The 19,839-nt window shown below is 41.4% G+C and overlaps 1 protein-coding gene across 1 annotated transcript in view; it reads right to left on the bottom strand.

The window, feature by feature from the left end:
* Positions 1 to 19,839, bottom strand: part of LOC139541458 (uncharacterized) — a 55,131-nt gene that overhangs the window by 14,174 nt on the left and 21,118 nt on the right. The window contains exons 2-9 of the mRNA XM_071346163.1: positions 11,534 to 11,603; positions 11,012 to 11,080; positions 10,683 to 10,730; positions 10,338 to 10,475; positions 10,007 to 10,136; positions 8,341 to 8,358; positions 8,004 to 8,039; positions 7,865 to 7,900 (exon numbers count right to left, since the gene is read on the bottom strand). Of these exons, the coding sequence (XP_071202264.1) occupies positions 7,865 to 7,900; positions 8,004 to 8,039; positions 8,341 to 8,358; positions 10,007 to 10,136; positions 10,338 to 10,475; positions 10,683 to 10,730; positions 11,012 to 11,080; positions 11,534 to 11,603 (545 nt within the window). The remainder of the gene's footprint in view (positions 1 to 7,864; positions 7,901 to 8,003; positions 8,040 to 8,340; positions 8,359 to 10,006; positions 10,137 to 10,337; positions 10,476 to 10,682; positions 10,731 to 11,011; positions 11,081 to 11,533; positions 11,604 to 19,839) is intronic.

Genomic DNA, 19,839 nt, shown 5'->3' with positions numbered 1-19,839 from the left:
GCTACCTATATCCCCCCCAATAGAATCCCCATACTTTAACGATGACAGCTTCTCCATCCTAGAGGGGAGATCAACAATTTCCAGGCCCAGGGACATGCACTAGTCTGTGGTGACCTAAATTCCAGAACTGGACAATAACCTAACACCCTCAGCACACAGGGGGACAAACACCTACCTGGAGGGGACAGCATTCTATCCCCCACATGCCCCCCTAGGCACAACTATGACAACATAAGCAAAAAAAAACGGGTCACAACTCCTGCAGCTCTGTCGCACGCTGGGTATGTACATAGTCAATGGTAGGCTTCGAGAGGACTCCTATGGTAGGTACACATATAGCTCATCTCTTGGCAGTAGTACTTGTAGACTACTTTATCACTGACCTCAACCCAGAGTCTCTCAGAGCATTCACTGACACCCTTATCAGATCACAGCAAAATCACACTACTTGAACAGAGCTTTGCTCAATCATGAGGAATCAAAGCCAAATGAGCTGAATAATATTAACAAATACTATAGATGGAAGGAGAGTAGTGTGGAAATCTACCAAAAAACCATTGGGCAACAACAAATTCAATCCCTTCTAGACAATTTCCTGGACAAAATGTTTCACTGTAATACTGAAGGTGTAAACCTGGCAGTAGAAAACCTAAAGAGTATATTTGACCTCTCAGCTTCCCTCTCAAATCTAAAAATTTCAAACAGAAAACCGAAGAAAATGAACAACAATGACAAACGGTTTGATGAAGAATGCAAAATACTAAGAATGAAACTGAGAAACCTGTTCAACCAAAAACATAGAGACCCGGAAAAACTGAGTCTACGCCTTCACTATGGTGAATCACTAAAATAATACAGAAAAACACTACAGAAAAAGAAGGAACAGCACGTCAGAAATCAGCTCTATGTAATTGAAGAATCCATAGACTCTAACCACTTCTGGTAAAATTGGAAAACACTAAACAACACAAATAATTATCTTTCCAAAATGGAGATGTATGGGTAAACCACTTCTCCAATCTTTTTGGCTCTATAACAAAGAACAAAGAACAAAGAACAAAGAGCAAAAACATATACAGTTGAAGTCGGAAGTTTACACACACCTTGGCCAAATACATTTAAACTCAGTTTTTCACAACTCCTGACATTTAATCCTAGTAAAACCTCAGTTAGGATCACCACTTTTTTTAAGAACTTGAAATGTCAGAATAATAGTAGAGAGAATTATTTCTTTCAGATTTTATTTCTTTCATCACATTCCAAGTGGGTCAGAAGTTTACATACACTCAATTAGTATTTGGTAGCATTGCCTTTAAATTGTTGAACTTGGGTCAAACGTTTTGGGAAGCCTTCCACAAGCTTCCCACAATAAGTTGGGTGAATTTTGGCCCATTCCTCCTGACAGAGCTGGTGTAACTGAGTCAGGTGTGTAGGCCTCCTTGCTCGCACACGCTTTTTCAGTTCTGCCCACAAATTTTCAATGGGATTGAGGTCAAGGATTTGTGATGGACACTCCAATACCTTGACTTAGTTGTCAACTTTGGAAGTATGCTTGCGGTCATTTTCCATTTGGAAGACCCATTTGCGACCAAGCTTTAACTTCCTGACTGATGTCTTGAGATGTTGCTTCAATATATCCACATAATGTCACGCCCTGACCTGAGATATCTCTGTTATCTTTATATTTTGGTTAGGTCAGGGTGTGACTAGGGTGGGTACGTTAGTTTTTGTATTGTCTAGTTTTTTTTTTGTATGTCTATGGTGGCCTGATATGGTTCCCAATCAGAGGCTGGTTATCGTTGTCTCTGATTGGGGATCATATTTAGGTAGCCATTTACCCTTTGGTGTTTGTGGGTTCTTGTCTATGTGTAGTTGCAATCAAAGGAGATGATTGTGGACTTCAGGAAACAGCAGAGGGAGCTCCCCCCTATCCACATCGACGGGTCAGTAGTGGAGAAGGTGGAAAGTTTTAAGTTCCTCGGTGTACACATCACGGACAAACTGAATTGGTCCACCCACACAGACAGCGTTGTGAAGAAGGCGCAGCAGCGCCTCTTCAACCTCAGGAGGCTGAAGAAATTCGGCTTGTCACCAAAAGCACTCACAAACTTCTACAGATGCACAATCGAGAGCATCCTGTCGGGCTGTATCACCGCCTGGTACGGCAACTGCTCCGCACACAACCGTAAGGCTCTCCAGAGGGTAGTGAGGTCGGCAGAACGCATCACCCGGGGCAAACTACCTGCCCTCCAGGACACCTACACCACCCGATGTCACAGGAAGGCCATAAAGATCATCAAGGACAACAACCACCCAAGCCACTACCTGTTCACCCCGCTATCATCCAGAAGGCGAGGTCAGTACAGGTGCATCCAAGCAGGGACCGAGAGACTGAAAAACAGCTTCTATCTCAAGGCCATCAGACTGTTAAACAGCCACCACTAACATTTAGCGGCCGCTGCCAACAAACTGACTCAGCTCCAGCCACCTTAAAAATGGGAATTGATGGAAATTATGTAAAAATGTACCACCAGCCACTTTAAACAATGCCACCTAATATAATGTTTACATACCCTACATTACACATCTCTTATGTATATGTATATACTGTACTCTATATCATCTACTGCATCTTGCCATCTTATGTAATACATGGACCACTAGCCACTTTAAACTATGCCACTTTATGTTTACATACCCTACAGTACTCATCTCATAGGTATATACCGTACTCTATACCATCTACTGCACCTTGCCTATGCCGTCTGTACCATCACTCATTCATATATCTTTATGTACATATTCTTTATCCCTTTACACTTGCGTGTATAAGGTAGTAGTTGCGGAATTGTTAGGTTAGATTACTTGTTGTTATTACTGCATTGTCGGAACTAGAAGCACAAGCATTTCGCTACACTCGCATTAACATCTGCTAACCATGTGAATGTGACTAATAAATTTGATTTGATTTGACCTTGGTCCGATTCATACGACGAACGTGACACATAATTGTCCTTCCTCATGATGCCATCTATTTTGTGAAGTGCACCAGTCCTTCCTGTCACGTTCCTGACCTGTTTTCTGTTAGTTTTGTATGTGTTAGTTGGTCAGGACGTGAGTTTGGGTGGGCAGTCTATGTTTTCTGTTTCTATGTTGGTTTTGGGTACCTGATATGGTTCTCAATTAGAGGCAGGTGGTTTTCATCTCCTCTGATTGAGAATCATATTAAGGTAGGTGTTTTCACATTGTTTGTCGTGGGTGGGTGTCTCCTGTGTCTGTGTCTATGTTGCACCATACGGGACTGTTTTCGGTTTGTTTGTTCGTTTCGTTTTATGTAGTCATTTTTCCTGTTCGTGCGTTCTTCGAGTTACATGTAAGTTCTTACGTTCAGGTTTGTCTACTCCGTTTGTTGTTTTGTTTAGATTCAAGTGAAGTTCGTGTTTGTCGTCTTTACTTAAATAAATCATGTCAAATCGCAACGCTGCAGTTTGGTTCAATCCCTGCTCCTCCTCTTCGGATGAAGAGGAGGAGGAACGCCGTTACACTTCCTGCAGCAAAGCACCCCCACAACATGATGCTGCCACCCCCGTGCTGCCACCCCTTTTTCCTCCAAACATAACGATGGTCATTATGGCGAAACAGTTCTATTTTTGTCATCTGACCAGAGAACATTTTTCCAAAAAGTACAATCTTTGTCCCCATGTGCAGTTTCAAACCGTAGTCTGGCTTCTTTATGGCGGTTTTGGAGCAGTGGCTCCTTCCTTGCTGAGCGGCCTTTCAGGTTATGTGGATATAGGACTCGTTTTACTGTGGATATAGATACTTTGTACCTGTTTTCTCCAGCATCTTCACAAGGTCCTTTGCTGTTGTTCTGGGATTGATTTGCACTTTTCGCACCAAAGTACGTTCATCTCTAGGAGACAGAACTCCTAGAGTTCAGAACTCCTTCCTGAGCGGTATGACGGCTGCGTGGTCCCATGGTGTTTATACTTGTGTACTATTGTTTGTACAGATGAATGTGGTACCTTCAGGCGTTTGGAAATTGCTCCCAAGGATGAACCAGACTTGTGGAGGTCTAAAAAAAATTCTCTGAGGTCTTGGCTGATTTCTTTTTATTTTCCCATGATGTTAAGCAAAGAGGCACTGCGTTGAAGGTAGGCCTTTAAATACATCTCCAGGTAAACCTCCAATTAACTAAAAGTATGTCAATTAGCCTATCAGAAGCTTCTATAGCCATGACATCATTTTCTGGAATTTTCAAGCTGTTAAAAGGCACAGTCAACTTAGCGCATGTAAACTTCTGACCCACTGGAATTGTGATACAGTGAATTATAAGTGAAATAATCTGTCTGTAAACAATTGTTGGAAAAATTACTTGGGTCATGCACAAAGTAGATGTCCTAATCGACATGCCAAAACTATAGTTGGTTAACAAGAAATGTATGGAGTGGTTGAAAAACGAGTTTTAATGACTCCAACCTAAGTGTATGCAAACTTTCGACTACAACTGTACATGATCAAATACAAATCTTAGAATCAACTATTAAAGACTACCAGAACCTACTGGATTCTCCAATTACCTTGAATGAACTACAGGACAAAATAAAAACCCTCCAACCCAAAAAGGCCTGTGTTGTTGATGGTATCCTCAATGAAATTATAAAATATACAGACCACAAAATCCAATTGGCTATACTAAAACTCTTTAACATCATCCTTAGCTCTGGCATCTTCCCCAATATTTGGAACCAAGTACTTATCACCCCAATCCACAAAATTGGAGACAAATTTGACCCCAATAACTACCGTGGGATATGCGTCAACAGCAACCGTGGGAAAATCCTCTGCATTATCATTAACAGCAGACTTGTACATTTCCTCAGTGAAAACAATGTACTAGGCAAATGTGAAATTGGCTTTTTACCAAATTATCGTACGACAGACCAAGTATTCACCCTGCACACCCTAATTCACAAACAAACACACCAAAACAAAGGCAAAGTCTTCTCATGGTTTGTTGATTTCAAAAAAGCCTTCGACTCAATTTGGCATGAGGGTCTGCTATACAAATTGATGGAAAGTGGTGTTTTGGTGGAAAAACATACGACATTATAAAATCCATGTACACAAACAACAAGTGTGCGGTTAAAATAGGCAAAAAACGCACATTTCTTCCCACAGGGCCGTGGGGTGAGACAGGGATGCAGCTTAAGCCCCACCCTCTTCAACATATATATCAACGAATTGGCGAGGGCACAGAACAGTCTGCAGCACCCTACTAGAATCTGAAGTCAAATGTCTACTGTTTGCTGATGATCTGGTGCTTCTGTCACCAACCAAGGAGCGCCTACAGCGGTACCTAGATCTTCTGTACAGATTCTTCCAGACCTGGGCACTGACAGTAAATCTCAGTAAGACCAAAATAATGGGGTTACAAAAAAGGTCCAGTCGCCAGGACCACAAATACAAATTCCATCTAGACACCGTTGCCCTAGAACACACAAGAAACTATACATACCTTGGCCTAAACATCAGCGCCACAGGTAACTTCCACAACGCTGTGAACGATCTGAGAGACAAGGCGAGAAGGGCCTTCTATGCCATCAAAAGGAACATCAAATTTGACATACCAATTAGGATCTGGCTAAAAATGCTTGAATCAGTTATAGAACCCATTGCCCGTCATGGTTGTGAGGTTTGGGGTCCGCTCACCAACCAAGAATTCACAAAATGGGACAAACACCAAATTGAGACTCTGCATGCAGAATTCTGCTAAAATATCCTCCTCATACAATGTAAAACACCAAATAATGCACGCAGAGCAGAATTAGGCCGATACCCGCTAATTATCAAAATCCAGAAAAGAGCCGTTAAATTCTACAACCACCTAAAAGAAAGTGATTTCAAAACCTCCCATAACAAAGCCATCACCTACAGAGAGATGAACCTGGAGAAGAGTCCCCTAAGCAAGCTGGTCCTGGGGCTCTGTTAACAAACACAAACAGACCCAACAGAGCCCCAGGACTGCAACACAATTAGACCCAACCAAATCATGAGAAAACAAAAAGATAATTACTTGACACATTGGAAAGAATTAACAAAAAACAGAGCAAACTACAATGTTATTTGGCCCTTAACAGAGAGTACACAGTGGCAGAATACCTGACCACTGTGACTGACCCAAACTTAAGGAAAGCTTTGACTATGTACAGACTCAATGAGCATAGCCTTGCTATTGAGAAAGGTCGCCGTAGGCAGACCTGGCTCTCAAGAGAAGACAGGCTTTGTGCACACTGCCCACAAAATGGAGGTGGAAACTGAGCTGCACTTCCTAACCTCCTGCCAAATGTATGACCATAATAGAGACGCATATTTCCCTCAGATTACAAAGACACACAAAGAATTCAAAAACAAACCCGATGTTGATAAACTTCCAAATCTACTGGGTGAAATACCAGTGTGCCGTCACAGCAGCAAGATTTGTGACCTGTTGCCACAAGAAAAGGGCAACCAGTGAAGAACAAACACCATTGTAAATACAACCCATACTTATTTATTTTCCCTTTTGTAATTTAACCATTTGCACATCATTACAACACTGTATATATACATAATATGACATTTGCAATGTCTTTATTCTTCTGGAACTTCTATGAGTGTAATGTTTACTGTTCATTTTTATTGTTTATTTCACTTTTGTATATTATCTACTTCACTTGCTTTGGCAATGTTAACATATGTTTCCCATGCCAATAAAGACCCTTGAATTGAATTAAATTGAGAGAGAGAGAGAGAGAGATGTATGTGACAGTCTGAGGATGTCAAGATGGTTAACAATATACAGTCCTTTGATAATGTTTGGCCCCTGAGAGGGATAGGAAACAGTTGCTTTGCGAGGTATCTCTACCTGAAAATACATGATCTAAGTGATTGGTAGTTGGTATTCAGAAATCATAAAAGTCTGCCTTATTTACTTTAAAGAACTATTAAAATTGTGATATTTATCAGACAGCATAGGCAGCAGCTCTATAGAGATGAGATGATGACTTGGATTGAAATAATAAAGACATCAAATATTTTATTAAAGTAATGTGAATAAATTATGGTTAATAAGTGATAAGCAATAATGGTCGTCACTACCATCATGGGACTTTTATGAATTGCTTTATTTGTGTTGTTACAGCATTCAACCCACATAACGCATGTGCATCTAATGTCTAAAAATAAAATCGAAACGCCCAAAACTGAAACTGACCTCAAAAAGCCATAATCACGGGGCCTCCCCAGCGACGCAGCGGTCTAAGACACTCTTCGCAGTGCTAGCGGCGTCAATGCAGGCCCTGGTTCGATCCCAGGCTGTGGACGCGACCGGGAGACCCATGAGGAGGCGCACAATTGGCTCAGTGTCGTTCGGGTTAGGGGAGGGTTTGGCCGGCCGGGATGTCCTTGTCCCATCGCATTCTAGCGACTCCTGTGGCGGGCCGGGCGCATGCACGCTGACATGGTCGCCAGTTGTACGGTGTGTTTCCTCCGACACATTGGTGCGGCTGGCTTCCGGGTTAAGCGACCAGTGTGTCAAGAAGCAGTGCGGCTTGGTAGGTTCGTGTTTCGGAGGACACATGGCTCTTCGCCTCTCCCGAGTGCGTACGGGAGTAGCAGCAATGTGACAAGACTGTATTGGATATCACGAAATTGGGGGTAAAAAGTACAAAAAAAGGATTTAAAAAAAAAACGCTAATCGCTCGGCACTGATGGTTGATAGGGTAAGGGTTACATCTAGGGTTAGTTGAAATGTTATTGATCGTCTGTAGAGCATCTATAGATGGACAATCCAAATAAAGTGTTACCACACACACACACTTACCAAGTGTAGTTGCTTTTTGGCATCTCACTGCATCAACTAGAGAGGAAAAGAGAGAGGTGAAGAACAATGGGTTAAAACTACTAGTTATTGAAAATAAGCATATTTCCCACAAAGTGTTACCACACACACACACACTTACCAAGTGTAGTTGCTTTTTGGCATCTCACTGCATCAACTAGAGAGGAAAAGAGAGAGGTGAAGAACAATGGGTTAAAACTACTACTTATTGTAAATAAGCACAATTCATAAAAGTCCCATGATGGTAGTGACGACCATTATTGCTTGTACAGAAGGCACACACACGTGCATACGTACGCATGCACACAAGCGCACACACTTAACCGGTGTAGTTGCTTTTGGCCATCTATCTGGATCACATAGAGAAGGAAAGGTAAAAACCATCCATCTTTTTAATAAGCATATTTCACACACACACAGACGCGCGCGCACACACGCATGCACACACAAATGCTTACCAAAAACATCAGCACATTCTGTAAACAAAACACAGGGCATATAGTAAGAATGGAGATGCGTTGACAATATACAATATACAGTGCTTTCGGAAAGTATTCAGACCTCTTGACTTTTCCCACATTTTTTCAATCTACACACAATACCCCATAATGACAAAGCAAAAACAGGTTTTTAGAAATGTTTGCTAATTTATATATATATAAAAAAACATAAATATCACATTTATATAAGTATTCAGACCCATTACTAAGATGCATATTGGGCAGCGATGACAGCCTCGAGTCTTCTTGGGTATGACGATACAAGCTTGGCACACCTGTATTTGGGGAGATGCTCCCATTCTTCTGTCTTCTTCAAGCTCTGTCAGGTTGTATGGGAGCGTTGATGCACAGCTAACATCAAGTCTTTCCAGAGATGTTCGATTGGGTCCAAGCCCGGGCTCTGGCTGGGCCACTCAAGGACATTCAGAGACTTGTCCTGAAGCTACTCCTGCATTGTCTTGGCTGTGTGCTTAGGGTCGTTGTCCTGTTGGAACGTGAACCTTCGCCCCAGTCTGAGGTCCTGAGCGCTCTGGAGCAGGTTTTCATCAAGGATCTCTCTGTACTTTGCTCTGTTCAGCTTTCCCTCGACCCTGACTAGTGTCCCAGTCCCTGTCTCTGAAAAACATCCCCACAGCATGATGCTGCCACCACCATGCTTCACCGTAGGGATGATGCCAGGTTTCCCCCAGACGTGACATGACGCTTGGCATTCAGGCCAAAGATTTCAATCTTGGTTTCATCAGACCAGAGAATCTTGTTTCTCATGGTCTGAGAGTCTTTGGGTGCCTTTTGGCAAACTCCAAGTGGGCTGTCATGTGCCTTTTACTGAGGAGTGGCTTCTATCTGGCCACTCTACCATAAAGGCCTAATTGGTGGAGTGCTGCAGGGATGGTTGTCCTTCTGGAAGGTTCTCCCATCTCCGTAGAGGAACTCTAGAGCTCTGTCAGAATGACCATCGGGTTCTTGGTCACCGCTTACCAAGGCCCTTCTCCCCCGATTGCTCAGTTTGGCCGGGCAGCCAGCTCTAGGAAGTCTTGGTGGTTCCAAACTTCTTCCATTGAAGAATGATAGAGGCAACTGTGTTCTTTGGGACCTTCAATGCTGTAGAAATGTTTTGGTACCCTTCCCCAGATCTGTGTCTCGACACAATCCTGTCTCGGAGCTCTACGGACAATTCCTTCGACCTCATGGCAGGGTTTTTGCTCTGACATACACTGTCAACTGTGGGACCTTATATAGACAGGTGTGTGCCTTTCCAAATCATGTCCAATCAATTGAATTTACCAAAGGTTGATTCCAATCAAGTTGTAGAAACAATAAACAAACAAAAAAAACAAATCTCATAGCAAAGGATCTGAATACTGATGTAAATAAGGTATTTATCTTTTAATTATTTTTATACATTTGCAAAAGAAAATCAAAACCTGTTTTTGCTTAGTCATTATGGGGTATTGTGTGTAGATTTCTGAGGATTTAATCCATTTTAGAATAAGGCTCTAACGTAACAAAATGTGGAAAAATCCAAGGGGTCTGAATACTTTCCGAAGGCACTATCGATGTACTTCATGTAATATTATTATTTTATGCACTAGAGGTCACGGAACCAAAGGTATTTTAAACATACCGTCCTCTTGTTCTTGTGATGAATTATATTTGTGATTGAATGCATCTTCAACCAGACACTTGAAGCCTTTCAAACTGACCAACTCCACCTCAGCTAGACTGTATGTGACATTGGAGACACACTCAGGTTCCTGTTATAGAGGGGGAGGAAGAAGAAGAGGCTCAGTACTGGAGGAACACACACACACACACACACACACACACACACACACACACACACACACACACACACACACACACACACACACACACACACACACACACACACACACACACACACACACACACACACACACACACACACACACACACACACAGTGACATAGACCTACCTCCTCATGCAGACAGTTCAGTAAGTAACATACAGCAGAATTTGTTGTGTCTTCAGGGTAATCTTTGCATTCAAAGTCCTTCTCACAGTTCTCCCAATAGAACCTGCTAAGGGCTTTTGCAACTCTTTCAAATGTTTCCTGTAATAAACATGTGGAAATGACAGAAGTTAAGTTTCTAATCCTTTACGGCCAAATCATAGCTTGAGATAAGCTTGCATAACATTGACCTTTTCATAACATTTTGCCTGTACGTCAATGGATTCAAGTTCAATTTACACTTGCAGATTTCAAGTTAGGAGTCAGGCTTTACAGATAGAATGTACAGAAATGGAATGGAACCCATACCTCACTTTTGTTCACTCTGAACAAATAGTCCTTTGGCAGACGGTCTACCTTGAAGGTAAAAAGGCAACCAGTTACTTAAAGGTTCAACATCATATTATGGGGTGGCAGTGTAGCCTAGTGGTTAGAGCGTTGGACTAGTATTCGCAAGATCGAATCCCGAGCTGACAAGGTACAAATCTGTCGTTCTGCCCCTGAACAAGGCAGTTAACCCACTGTTCCTAGGCCGTCATTGAAAATAAGAATTTGTTCTTAACTGACTTACCTAGTCAAATAAAGGTTAACATTTTTTTCTAAAGAATTGTGATGAGTAACTAGTGACTATCATTTACCATTTCTGTCAAATATTCGTTATACATGCCGTCAGACCCTTCACACAGACAGGCTCTCCACAGGCACACCTGTTGAGGAGAGGAGAGAGAGAGAGAGGAGAGGAGAGGAAAGCAGAGGAGAGGAAAGGAGAGAATCAGTTCGAGTACACTATTTATCTGTTAATAACCTGAAGAGTGCAATTTGCATGGTTAAATAATCATTAAATACTAGTGAATACCTAATTGAATTATAGGCATTTTCACTACAACCACATCAGATAGAATTCAAACTTTGTTTCGTTCATATACAGCTAAACAACGTGCACATAAGTAGTAGGAGCTGTGTGTGTTTCAGGGTTGCGGTCAAACCTTTTCCAGTCAATTCAGGGTATCAAAGATTCATGGCGGACTGTTTTATATGATAATGTGAGCGAAACCCAGATGGGTACTGGTATCTCCAGCTGCAGGTGTGCCTGTCAGTGGTGTGACAGCTTGAATAGTGTCGGTGAGAAATGATGAGGCAATATAGAGTCTAGAACTCACAAAGAGACAAGCTCTGATGATCCATGCCAAGTCACTTGTCATGTTGCCTTGGTAACCATTAGGATTCCCCCTGGGCAGAAAGAGATGGGGGAGGGGAGGGTGAGGGAGAGAAAATAAATATTCTTCCTTCAACAATTCTCCCTGCAAAACTTCCTCAACTGTGAGTTAGTACTGGTTTATCCTGACAGAAACATTAATGACAGACAATTTTTTTGCCTGCCCTTAATTTGAGGAACAGAATGTTTTTCAAGTGTCACTTCCATTCTTTGTGTGTGTCATCAGTGTGATTGTCTATACCGTTAAGCACATTTCATGTGTTGTATTGGTCATGATCAAATACTGTAGATATTTCAGGATATTTCAGGAGGTAAGATAGGTCTACTAGTGGCATAACAGTAGGAATGGATTTATCTAACTTTTAATGTGTAACCAAGCAGTTAATATCCTACCAACTGAACATGATATTTACTCATGCATGACCAGTGGTGGAACAAGTACCCAATTGTCATACTTGAGTAAAATTATAGATCACATGGTGGAAATTACAACATTATGTTATTCACATTACTTTATATTAGAATGTATTCTTGTATTAGTACTTTCACACTCTGTCTGTTCACCTGAGAGGAGCCTCTGATGCTTAACGCTGACAATTGATTTTCGATGCCGTTGGTGATAAAACCTAGACTGCATTCCATTCCATGATTAAACCCTCCCTGCAGTGTATTTCTCCCACATCGCAGATGAATACTGGACTTCATCATTTGAGGGAAGGACCTAGTGTCCTGTGTTACATTAGTATTTCTGTATAAGCAATAACCTAGAGACAGAAACCTGGTGCAATGTAAATCTTACTGTCTGTTGCTTGATATCACAATGTACCTTTGTATAATTCTACACATCTGTTATTTGTCATGAACATTCAGGAGGATGCACTTTGCTATAAAGAGCAGTTACCCAAATCTGCTCATTGGGCTCTCAACAATTACCGATGGGTGGTCGCTGATCAGCTCCATGATTGCAATTCTTAATCGATAATAAAGTTGGATTGTTTTGAAGAAATCTAAAAGTCTCTCTCCTTTGAATCCGAAACATTCCACGGCAATAAATGTATAGAACGTTACTCAAGTAAAAGTGAAAGACAGCCAGTAAAAAACTACTAGAGTAAAAGTCTAAAAGTATTTGGTTTTACATATACTTAAGTATAAAAAGTAAATGTAATTTGCAAATTACAAATTACATGTAATTAAGCAAAGAAGATGGCACCATTGTTCTTGTTTTAAAATGTCCGGATAGCCAGGGACACACTCCAACACTCAGACATTATTTACAAAATATACATTTGTTTTTAGTGAGTCCACCAGACCAGAGGCAGTAGGGATGACCACGTGTTCTCTTGATAAGTGTGTAAATTAGACCATTTTCCCATCCTGCAAAGCATTCAAAATGTAATGAGTACTTTGAAAGTACAATATTTTCTTTAGGAATCTAGTAAAAGTTATCAAAAACATAAATAGTAAAGTACAAATACTACAAAAAATTACATAAGTAGTACTTTCAAGTATTTTTTACTTAAAGTACTTTACACCACTGTGCATTACAAAGTTGTCTTGAAGACCAAACTCAGGATCATATACTGTACATCCCTGTCACAAGGCACTATTCCTTGTCAGATCAATTGACTTATGTTATGACCTGTTTTACTCAAGAGAGGGGAAAGTAATGTATCTGTATTTAAATAAAGAGATTTATTGGTTGCTAAAGTCGTCACTTAGTCGTCACTCAGTCGGAACAGCTTTGGTGACAGTTGCAAAACGCATGCCCTACCCAAGTCTGTAGCCTGTACACAACAGCCATTGTGATACTTTGCCACAAGCGTTTGTTGACTGAGTGTGGGCTGGACTAAGTCCAGGATTAAATCCCATTATGCTTTTAAGCTAAGCACCTTTTAATTGCAACGTTCTCAAGCTCATGTGAAAGACAAAGGGTCAAGGCGTCAGAGAGAAGAAAGGCCCTGAAAAAGGTCACCAAGTTTCAAAGGCCATTAAAATGGGCCTGTGTCACCTAGGGGGTTGAATCAACATGGAAAACTAATTGGATTTGCAAAAAGTCATCAACGTAAGGGCATTTCGTCTTTTTTTCACCCAACTTTTACCCTAAATCCAATGACATGGTGACATTTGTTTTGTTGATTTCACGTTGAATTCACATTAGTTGACAACTCAACCAAATGTGAATCCAAACTAGACGTTGAACTGACGTCTGTGCCCAGTGGTTACCTTGATTACTATGGAGATACATTTACAGTGTACAATGTACTTGGCAGATGTTGCATTTCACAACTGCTCACTCATTGAGCTTAGTGGCTTTGAGTTGGAGAACCAGCTGCAGTGGCTTAAATGTTCCAGCAAAAGCCCACGGTGTGACTGTCTCAATGAATCCAAGTGAAACATACCGCCAAGAACATCCAATTGTACATCAAATTTAGCACGTGAGATGGTTGCGTCCTCTTCCAGGAAATATATGCATTTTTCTAATAAACAAGAGACAATGGAGGGCTTGTCTGTGATGTCATTCACCATACTCAAACGGACAACTTCCACCAGAGTCTCTGGGTTCGCGCCCAGGCTCTGTCGCAGCCGGCCGCGACCGGGAGGTCCGTGGTGCGACGCACAATTGGCCTAGCGTCATCCGGGTTAGGGAGGGTTTGGCCGGTAGGGATATCCTTGTCTCATCGCGCTCCAGCGACTCCTGTGGCGGGCCGGGCGCAGTGGCGCTAACCAAGGGGGCCAGGTGCACGGTGTTTCCTCCGACACATTGGTCGGAGGCCAGGTGCACGGTGTTTCCTCCAACACATTGGTGCGGCTGGCTTCCGGGTTGGAGGCGCGCTGTGTTAAGAAGCAGTGCGGCTTGGTTGGGTTGTGCTTCGGAGGACGCATGGCTTTCGACCTTCGTCTCTCCCGAGCCCGTACGGGAGTTGTAGCGATGAGACAAGATAGTAATTACTAGCGATTGGATACCACGAAAATTGGGGAGAAAAGGGGGTAAAATAAAAAAATAAAAAATAACATTTTTTTTTTTTTTTTAAATGGACAACTTCTTCATTTTCCCACGTGCCTCCAAAGACTTCCACATCGCAAGTAGCTCAAATATCCACAAAACGCAAAATAAATAAAATATTTCTCCCGAGGACCTCATCAGCAAGGCTGTGTCTGCAAACTATTGGAATAGTTTGGTTTGCAATTATGGCTTATATTATATTGTATATGTAACGGCTTTCGTCGGTGGAAGGAGAGGACCAAAACGCAGCGTACTTAGTGTTCATCTTAATTTAATAAAATTCAAAAAACAGAACACTTCAAAATACAAAACAACAAAAGTGAAAACCGAAACAGTTCTATCTGGTGCAAACACACAAAGACTGAAGACAACCACCCACAAAACCCAACAGAAAACAGGCTACCAAAATATGGTTCCCAATCAGCGACAACGATTGACAGCTGCCTCTGATTGAGAACCATATCAGACCAAACACAGAAAACCAACACAGAAATAGAAAACATAGATTACCCACCCAACTCACGCCCTGACCACACTAAAACAAAGAAAATACAAAAGAACTATGGTCAGAATGTGACAGTATAATAATGTATATTTCCCCAGGTTTTAATCTCAGAGGATGTGGGCCAGAGCAGTGTGGATGGAAAATGAGAAGGAAGTACATGTTAATCCAGAATACTGGATCAAAGACCAAACAGTGTGGTGGCTCCCAAATAAATATGACAACACAATAAAGGATTGGCTCACACCCCTCTCTGAAATGGAAGTCATTTCAGCTTCCAAGAATCTGGTACATAGCAGATACATTACACTTAGTAAAAACAACTGCTGGTTGTTAAAAATGACTGTTAAATTATTCAAACCCTCACCCCACCATTCAGAATCAAAATAGCAATGTTGAAATCACAGAAGCCAGTGAAACAGAGGAGATTTTCGAAGAGAAACTGAAAGAATTTAGAACTGGTACGTTTTAACACACATTGACAGTTTGTGTACATTCAATTTACTTGGCATGGTGTTTATTTCTGTATACTGTCGTGTGTTTAGAATTGCATGAGGAATGTAATCTGCCACCTCTAGCCACTACAGCCCCCAAGTTATGAAGGTATGTTAGCCTGCAATGCTGATTAGTAAATTGACCCCTTGTCCCTAAACCATAGCCACTGAACAACCACCTTGCCTTTTGATAGACTGGGGGTACATTGTACCGTATTACTTTTGCTGATCTGTTCAAATCTACAAGTACGTGGGTAGCGGGAAGGTAGCCTCAACCCAGACAGAATCCCTCCACGTTTCACCATTGTTGGACTAGCGAAACAAACATGACACTGAGCTGAAATCCTTCTGGATTTCCAGGCTAAGGACCAGGGAGGTTAACTTTGGCATGTTGTCGAATTTTGTTTTAAAGTCTGGTCATGTGTTAAGGTTGTTTTCATATGACAAATGTGAGTAGAAAAGGGCTGGATGTTATTTTACACTTGCATGTTTATTTTCAGGCAAATGCCTACCCAAGCCCCACAACAAAATATGCCCCGAAGCACTGTGCCACTGCTTACAAGATACAAAAGGCTAAAACGCAGTAATGACGGTGAGGACGACCCAACTCCTTATTCTTCATCATTATATTTGAGAAAGGTATTCTAATTGTAAAAACAATTGGCATGATGTTGTCCAATCTTTTATTCCAAAGAATCATCTTGGTCTCTGACATGGCTTAAACCTGGAGCATGAGGCCTCGAGGTCTCCTTTTGCCTTCTTAATTGAGGGATTTCCCCACACTAAGTTGCTGCAAATGGACGCAAGTATGAAACGCTCCATTTCGAATTTTGGTTTAAAGTTTGGTAAACATTTGATTGTGTTTAGGTTGTGTAGAAAAAAGCGGGACGTTATTTTACACTTGCATGTGTTCTGTTTTTAGGCCTACCCAAGCCGCCACTAAAATCTGCTCCAAGGCGCCAGGAAACATGTGCCAGAGCCACTAAGAAGCAAAAGGTTAAAATGCCGGGTAAACAACCCCTGATTCTCATTCTTGAACGATGTATTTGGGAAAGGTATTCTAATTGTACCAATAATTGCCATTATGTGGTCGAATATTTTACTGCAGAGAATCTTGAGCCTTCATGCTCCAAGAAGGAGACTGAGGTCTCCTTCTGCCTCTTCAGATGAGAGACCCCCCCCCCCCCCCCCACCAAAGTGCTGCAAAGGCTCAGACCCTTGACTTATGCCAGAAGCAAGTATGACACATCATTTTTTAACTATTTGAATGATATAGAAATGAGGTTGTTATATTTGGATGGGAACAAATGTAAAACTATATTCAGTACTTTGAACTCCTTTATGAGATCTGTGACCTTTTTAAAAGGACAGTCACTCGAGTCCGGTTGAGGAATTCGACTTCAACCTGAACAAGACGGAGGAAGATATACTAAAGACTGGGTATTTTATTAGAAACCCCAAACCCCTGTTATGAAAGCAGCAGCTACTCTTCCTGGGGTCCACACAAAACATGAAACAGAACATTATTAGACAAGAATAGCTCAAATAGGGGAGAGGCGTTGTGACGTGAAGTGTGGCTTTATCTGTTTGTTTTTTAAACCAGGTTTGCTGTTCATTTGAGCAATATGAGATTGAAGGGAGTTCTATATATAATACTGTACACTTTCTTTAATTTGTTCTGGATTTTGGGATTGTGATGGGGTAAGTGGGTGTCAAAGCTGTGTGTAAGTTGACGACGCAAACAATTTTGAATTTTCAACACATTAATTATAAAAAGAAGAAGTGATGCAGTCAGTCTCTCCTTAAATCTTAGCCAAGAGAGACTGGCATGCATAGTATTTACTAGAGGTCGACCGATTATGATTTTTCAACGCCGATACCGATACTGATTATTGGAGGACCAAAAAAGCCGATACCGATTAATCGGACGATTTTTTAAAATGTATTTGTAATAATGACAATTACAACAATACTGAATGAACACTTATTTTAACTTAATATAATACATCAATAAAATCAATGTAGCCTCAAATAAATAATGAAACATGTTCAATTTGGTTTAAATAATGCAAAAACAAAGTGTTGGAGAAGAAAGTAAAAGTGCAATATGTGCCATGTAAGAAAACTAACGTTTAAGTTCCTTGCTCAGAACATGAGAACATATGAAAGCTGGTGGTTCCTTTTAACATGGGTCTTCAATATTCCCAGGTAAGAAGTTTTAGGTTGTAGTTATTATAGGAATTATAGGACTATTTCTCTCTATACGATTTGTATTTCATATACCTTTGACTATTGGATGTTCTTATAGGCACTTTAGTATTGCCAGTGTAACAGTATAGCTTCCATCCCTCTCCTCGCCGCTACCTGGGCTCGAACCAGGAACACATCGACAACAGCCACCCTCGAAGCAGCATTACCCATGCAGAGCAAGGGGAACAACTATTCCAAGTCTCAGAGCGAGTGATGTTTGAAACGCTATTGGCGCGCACCCTACTAACTAGCTAGCCATTTCACATCGGTTACACCAGCCTAATCTCGGGAGTTGATAGGCTTGAAGTCATAAACAGCGCAATGCTTGAAGCATTGCGAAGAGCTGCTGGCAAAACCCACGAAAGTGCTGTTTGAATGAATGCTTACGAGCCTGCTGGTGCCTACCATCGCTCAGTCAGACTGCTCTATCAAATCATAGACTTAATTATAACATAATAACACACAGAAATACGAGCCTTATGTCATTAATATGGTCGAATCCGGAAACTATCATCTCGAAAACAAAACGTTTATTCTTTCAGTGAAATACGGAACCTTTCCGTATTTTATCTAACGGGTGGCATCCATAAGTCTAAATATTCCTGTTACATTGCACAACCTTCAATGTTATGTCATAATTACGTAGAATTCTGGCAAATTAGTTCGCAATGACCCAGGCGGCCCAAACTGTTGCATATACCCTGACTCTGCGTGCAATGAACGCAAGAGAAGTGACACAATTTCACCTGGTTAATATTGCCTGCTAACCTGGATTTCTTTTAGCTAAATATGCAGGTTTTAGCTAAAAGAAAAATATATACTTCTGTGTATTGATTTTAAGAAAGGCATTGATGTTTATGGTTAGGTACACGTTGGAGCAACGACAGTCCTTTTTCCGTGAATGCTCACCGCATCGATTAAATGCAACGCAGGACACGCTAGATAAACTAGTAATATCATCAACCATGTGTAGTTATAACTAGTGATTATGATTGATTGATTGTTTTTTATAAGATAAGTTTAATGCTAGCTAGCAACTTACCTTGGCTTCTTACTGCATTCGCGTAACAGGCAGGCTCCTCGTGAGGCAGGTGGTTAGAGCGTTGGACTAGTTAACCGTAAGGTTGCAAGATTGAATCCCTGAGCTGACAAGGTAAAAATCTGTCGTTCTGCCCCTGAACAAGGCAGTTAACCCACCGTTCCTAGGCCATCATTGAAAATAAGAATGTGTTCTTACCTTTATTTAACTAGGTAAGTCAGTTGTCAAAAATATATATAAAAAAATAAAAAATAAACGGCTAAATCGGCGTCCAAAAATACCGAATGTTTCCGAATGTTATGAAAACTTGAAATCAGCCATTCCGATTAATCGGTCAACCTCTAGTATTTACATTAGTCCACTGATTACAATTAAGAGTAAGACGTGCCGCTCTGTTCTTCGCCCTCTGGTGTTCATCCGGTGTCTTCTTGACCTGCAGTTACTCCCCCGTACACTCTCTCTCTCCCTCTCTGTGTGATTGTGTGATTGGAGACAGGTGTGCCGGAGTCAGAGCAGATCCCTACCAGCTGCAACTCGTTCCATAATCAAGACCTCTACAAATACTCAGTCCTGCCACTTCTACTCTGCCAGATTGTAATCTCTGCTCAGTCAGTTCATGATTCTAGCCATCTATGATTATTCAAGATCCTGTTACTGTGCTGTGCCTGTTTCCCTGCCTGACACTGTTTATCCTCTCATTGCAGTTACTACTCTGTCTCCTGTTCCACATCTCACCACCCAACTACCTTGCTCTGGATTTCACTCATCACCACTACCTTGGATTCCCCTCAGGATGTGTTTACCCTGTTCTACTAAGCAAACTCCAACCTCAGTCTCCACATCTGTTATTTCTGCAACTCATCTGAGCTTCCCCGGACCTGCACTCCATATCTCTCTATGTAACAAATATTTTGGTTCATTCATCCCTGTTTCCTCATCTGAGTCTGCTCTTGTGTTCCCC

This window comes from Salvelinus alpinus, chromosome 1 (assembly GCF_045679555.1).
Source record: "Salvelinus alpinus chromosome 1, SLU_Salpinus.1, whole genome shotgun sequence".
Taxonomy (NCBI): Eukaryota; Metazoa; Chordata; class Actinopteri; order Salmoniformes; family Salmonidae; genus Salvelinus; species Salvelinus alpinus.
The sequence above is the reverse complement of the archived record's forward strand: the minus strand, read 5'-3'. Positions and strand labels throughout refer to the sequence as shown.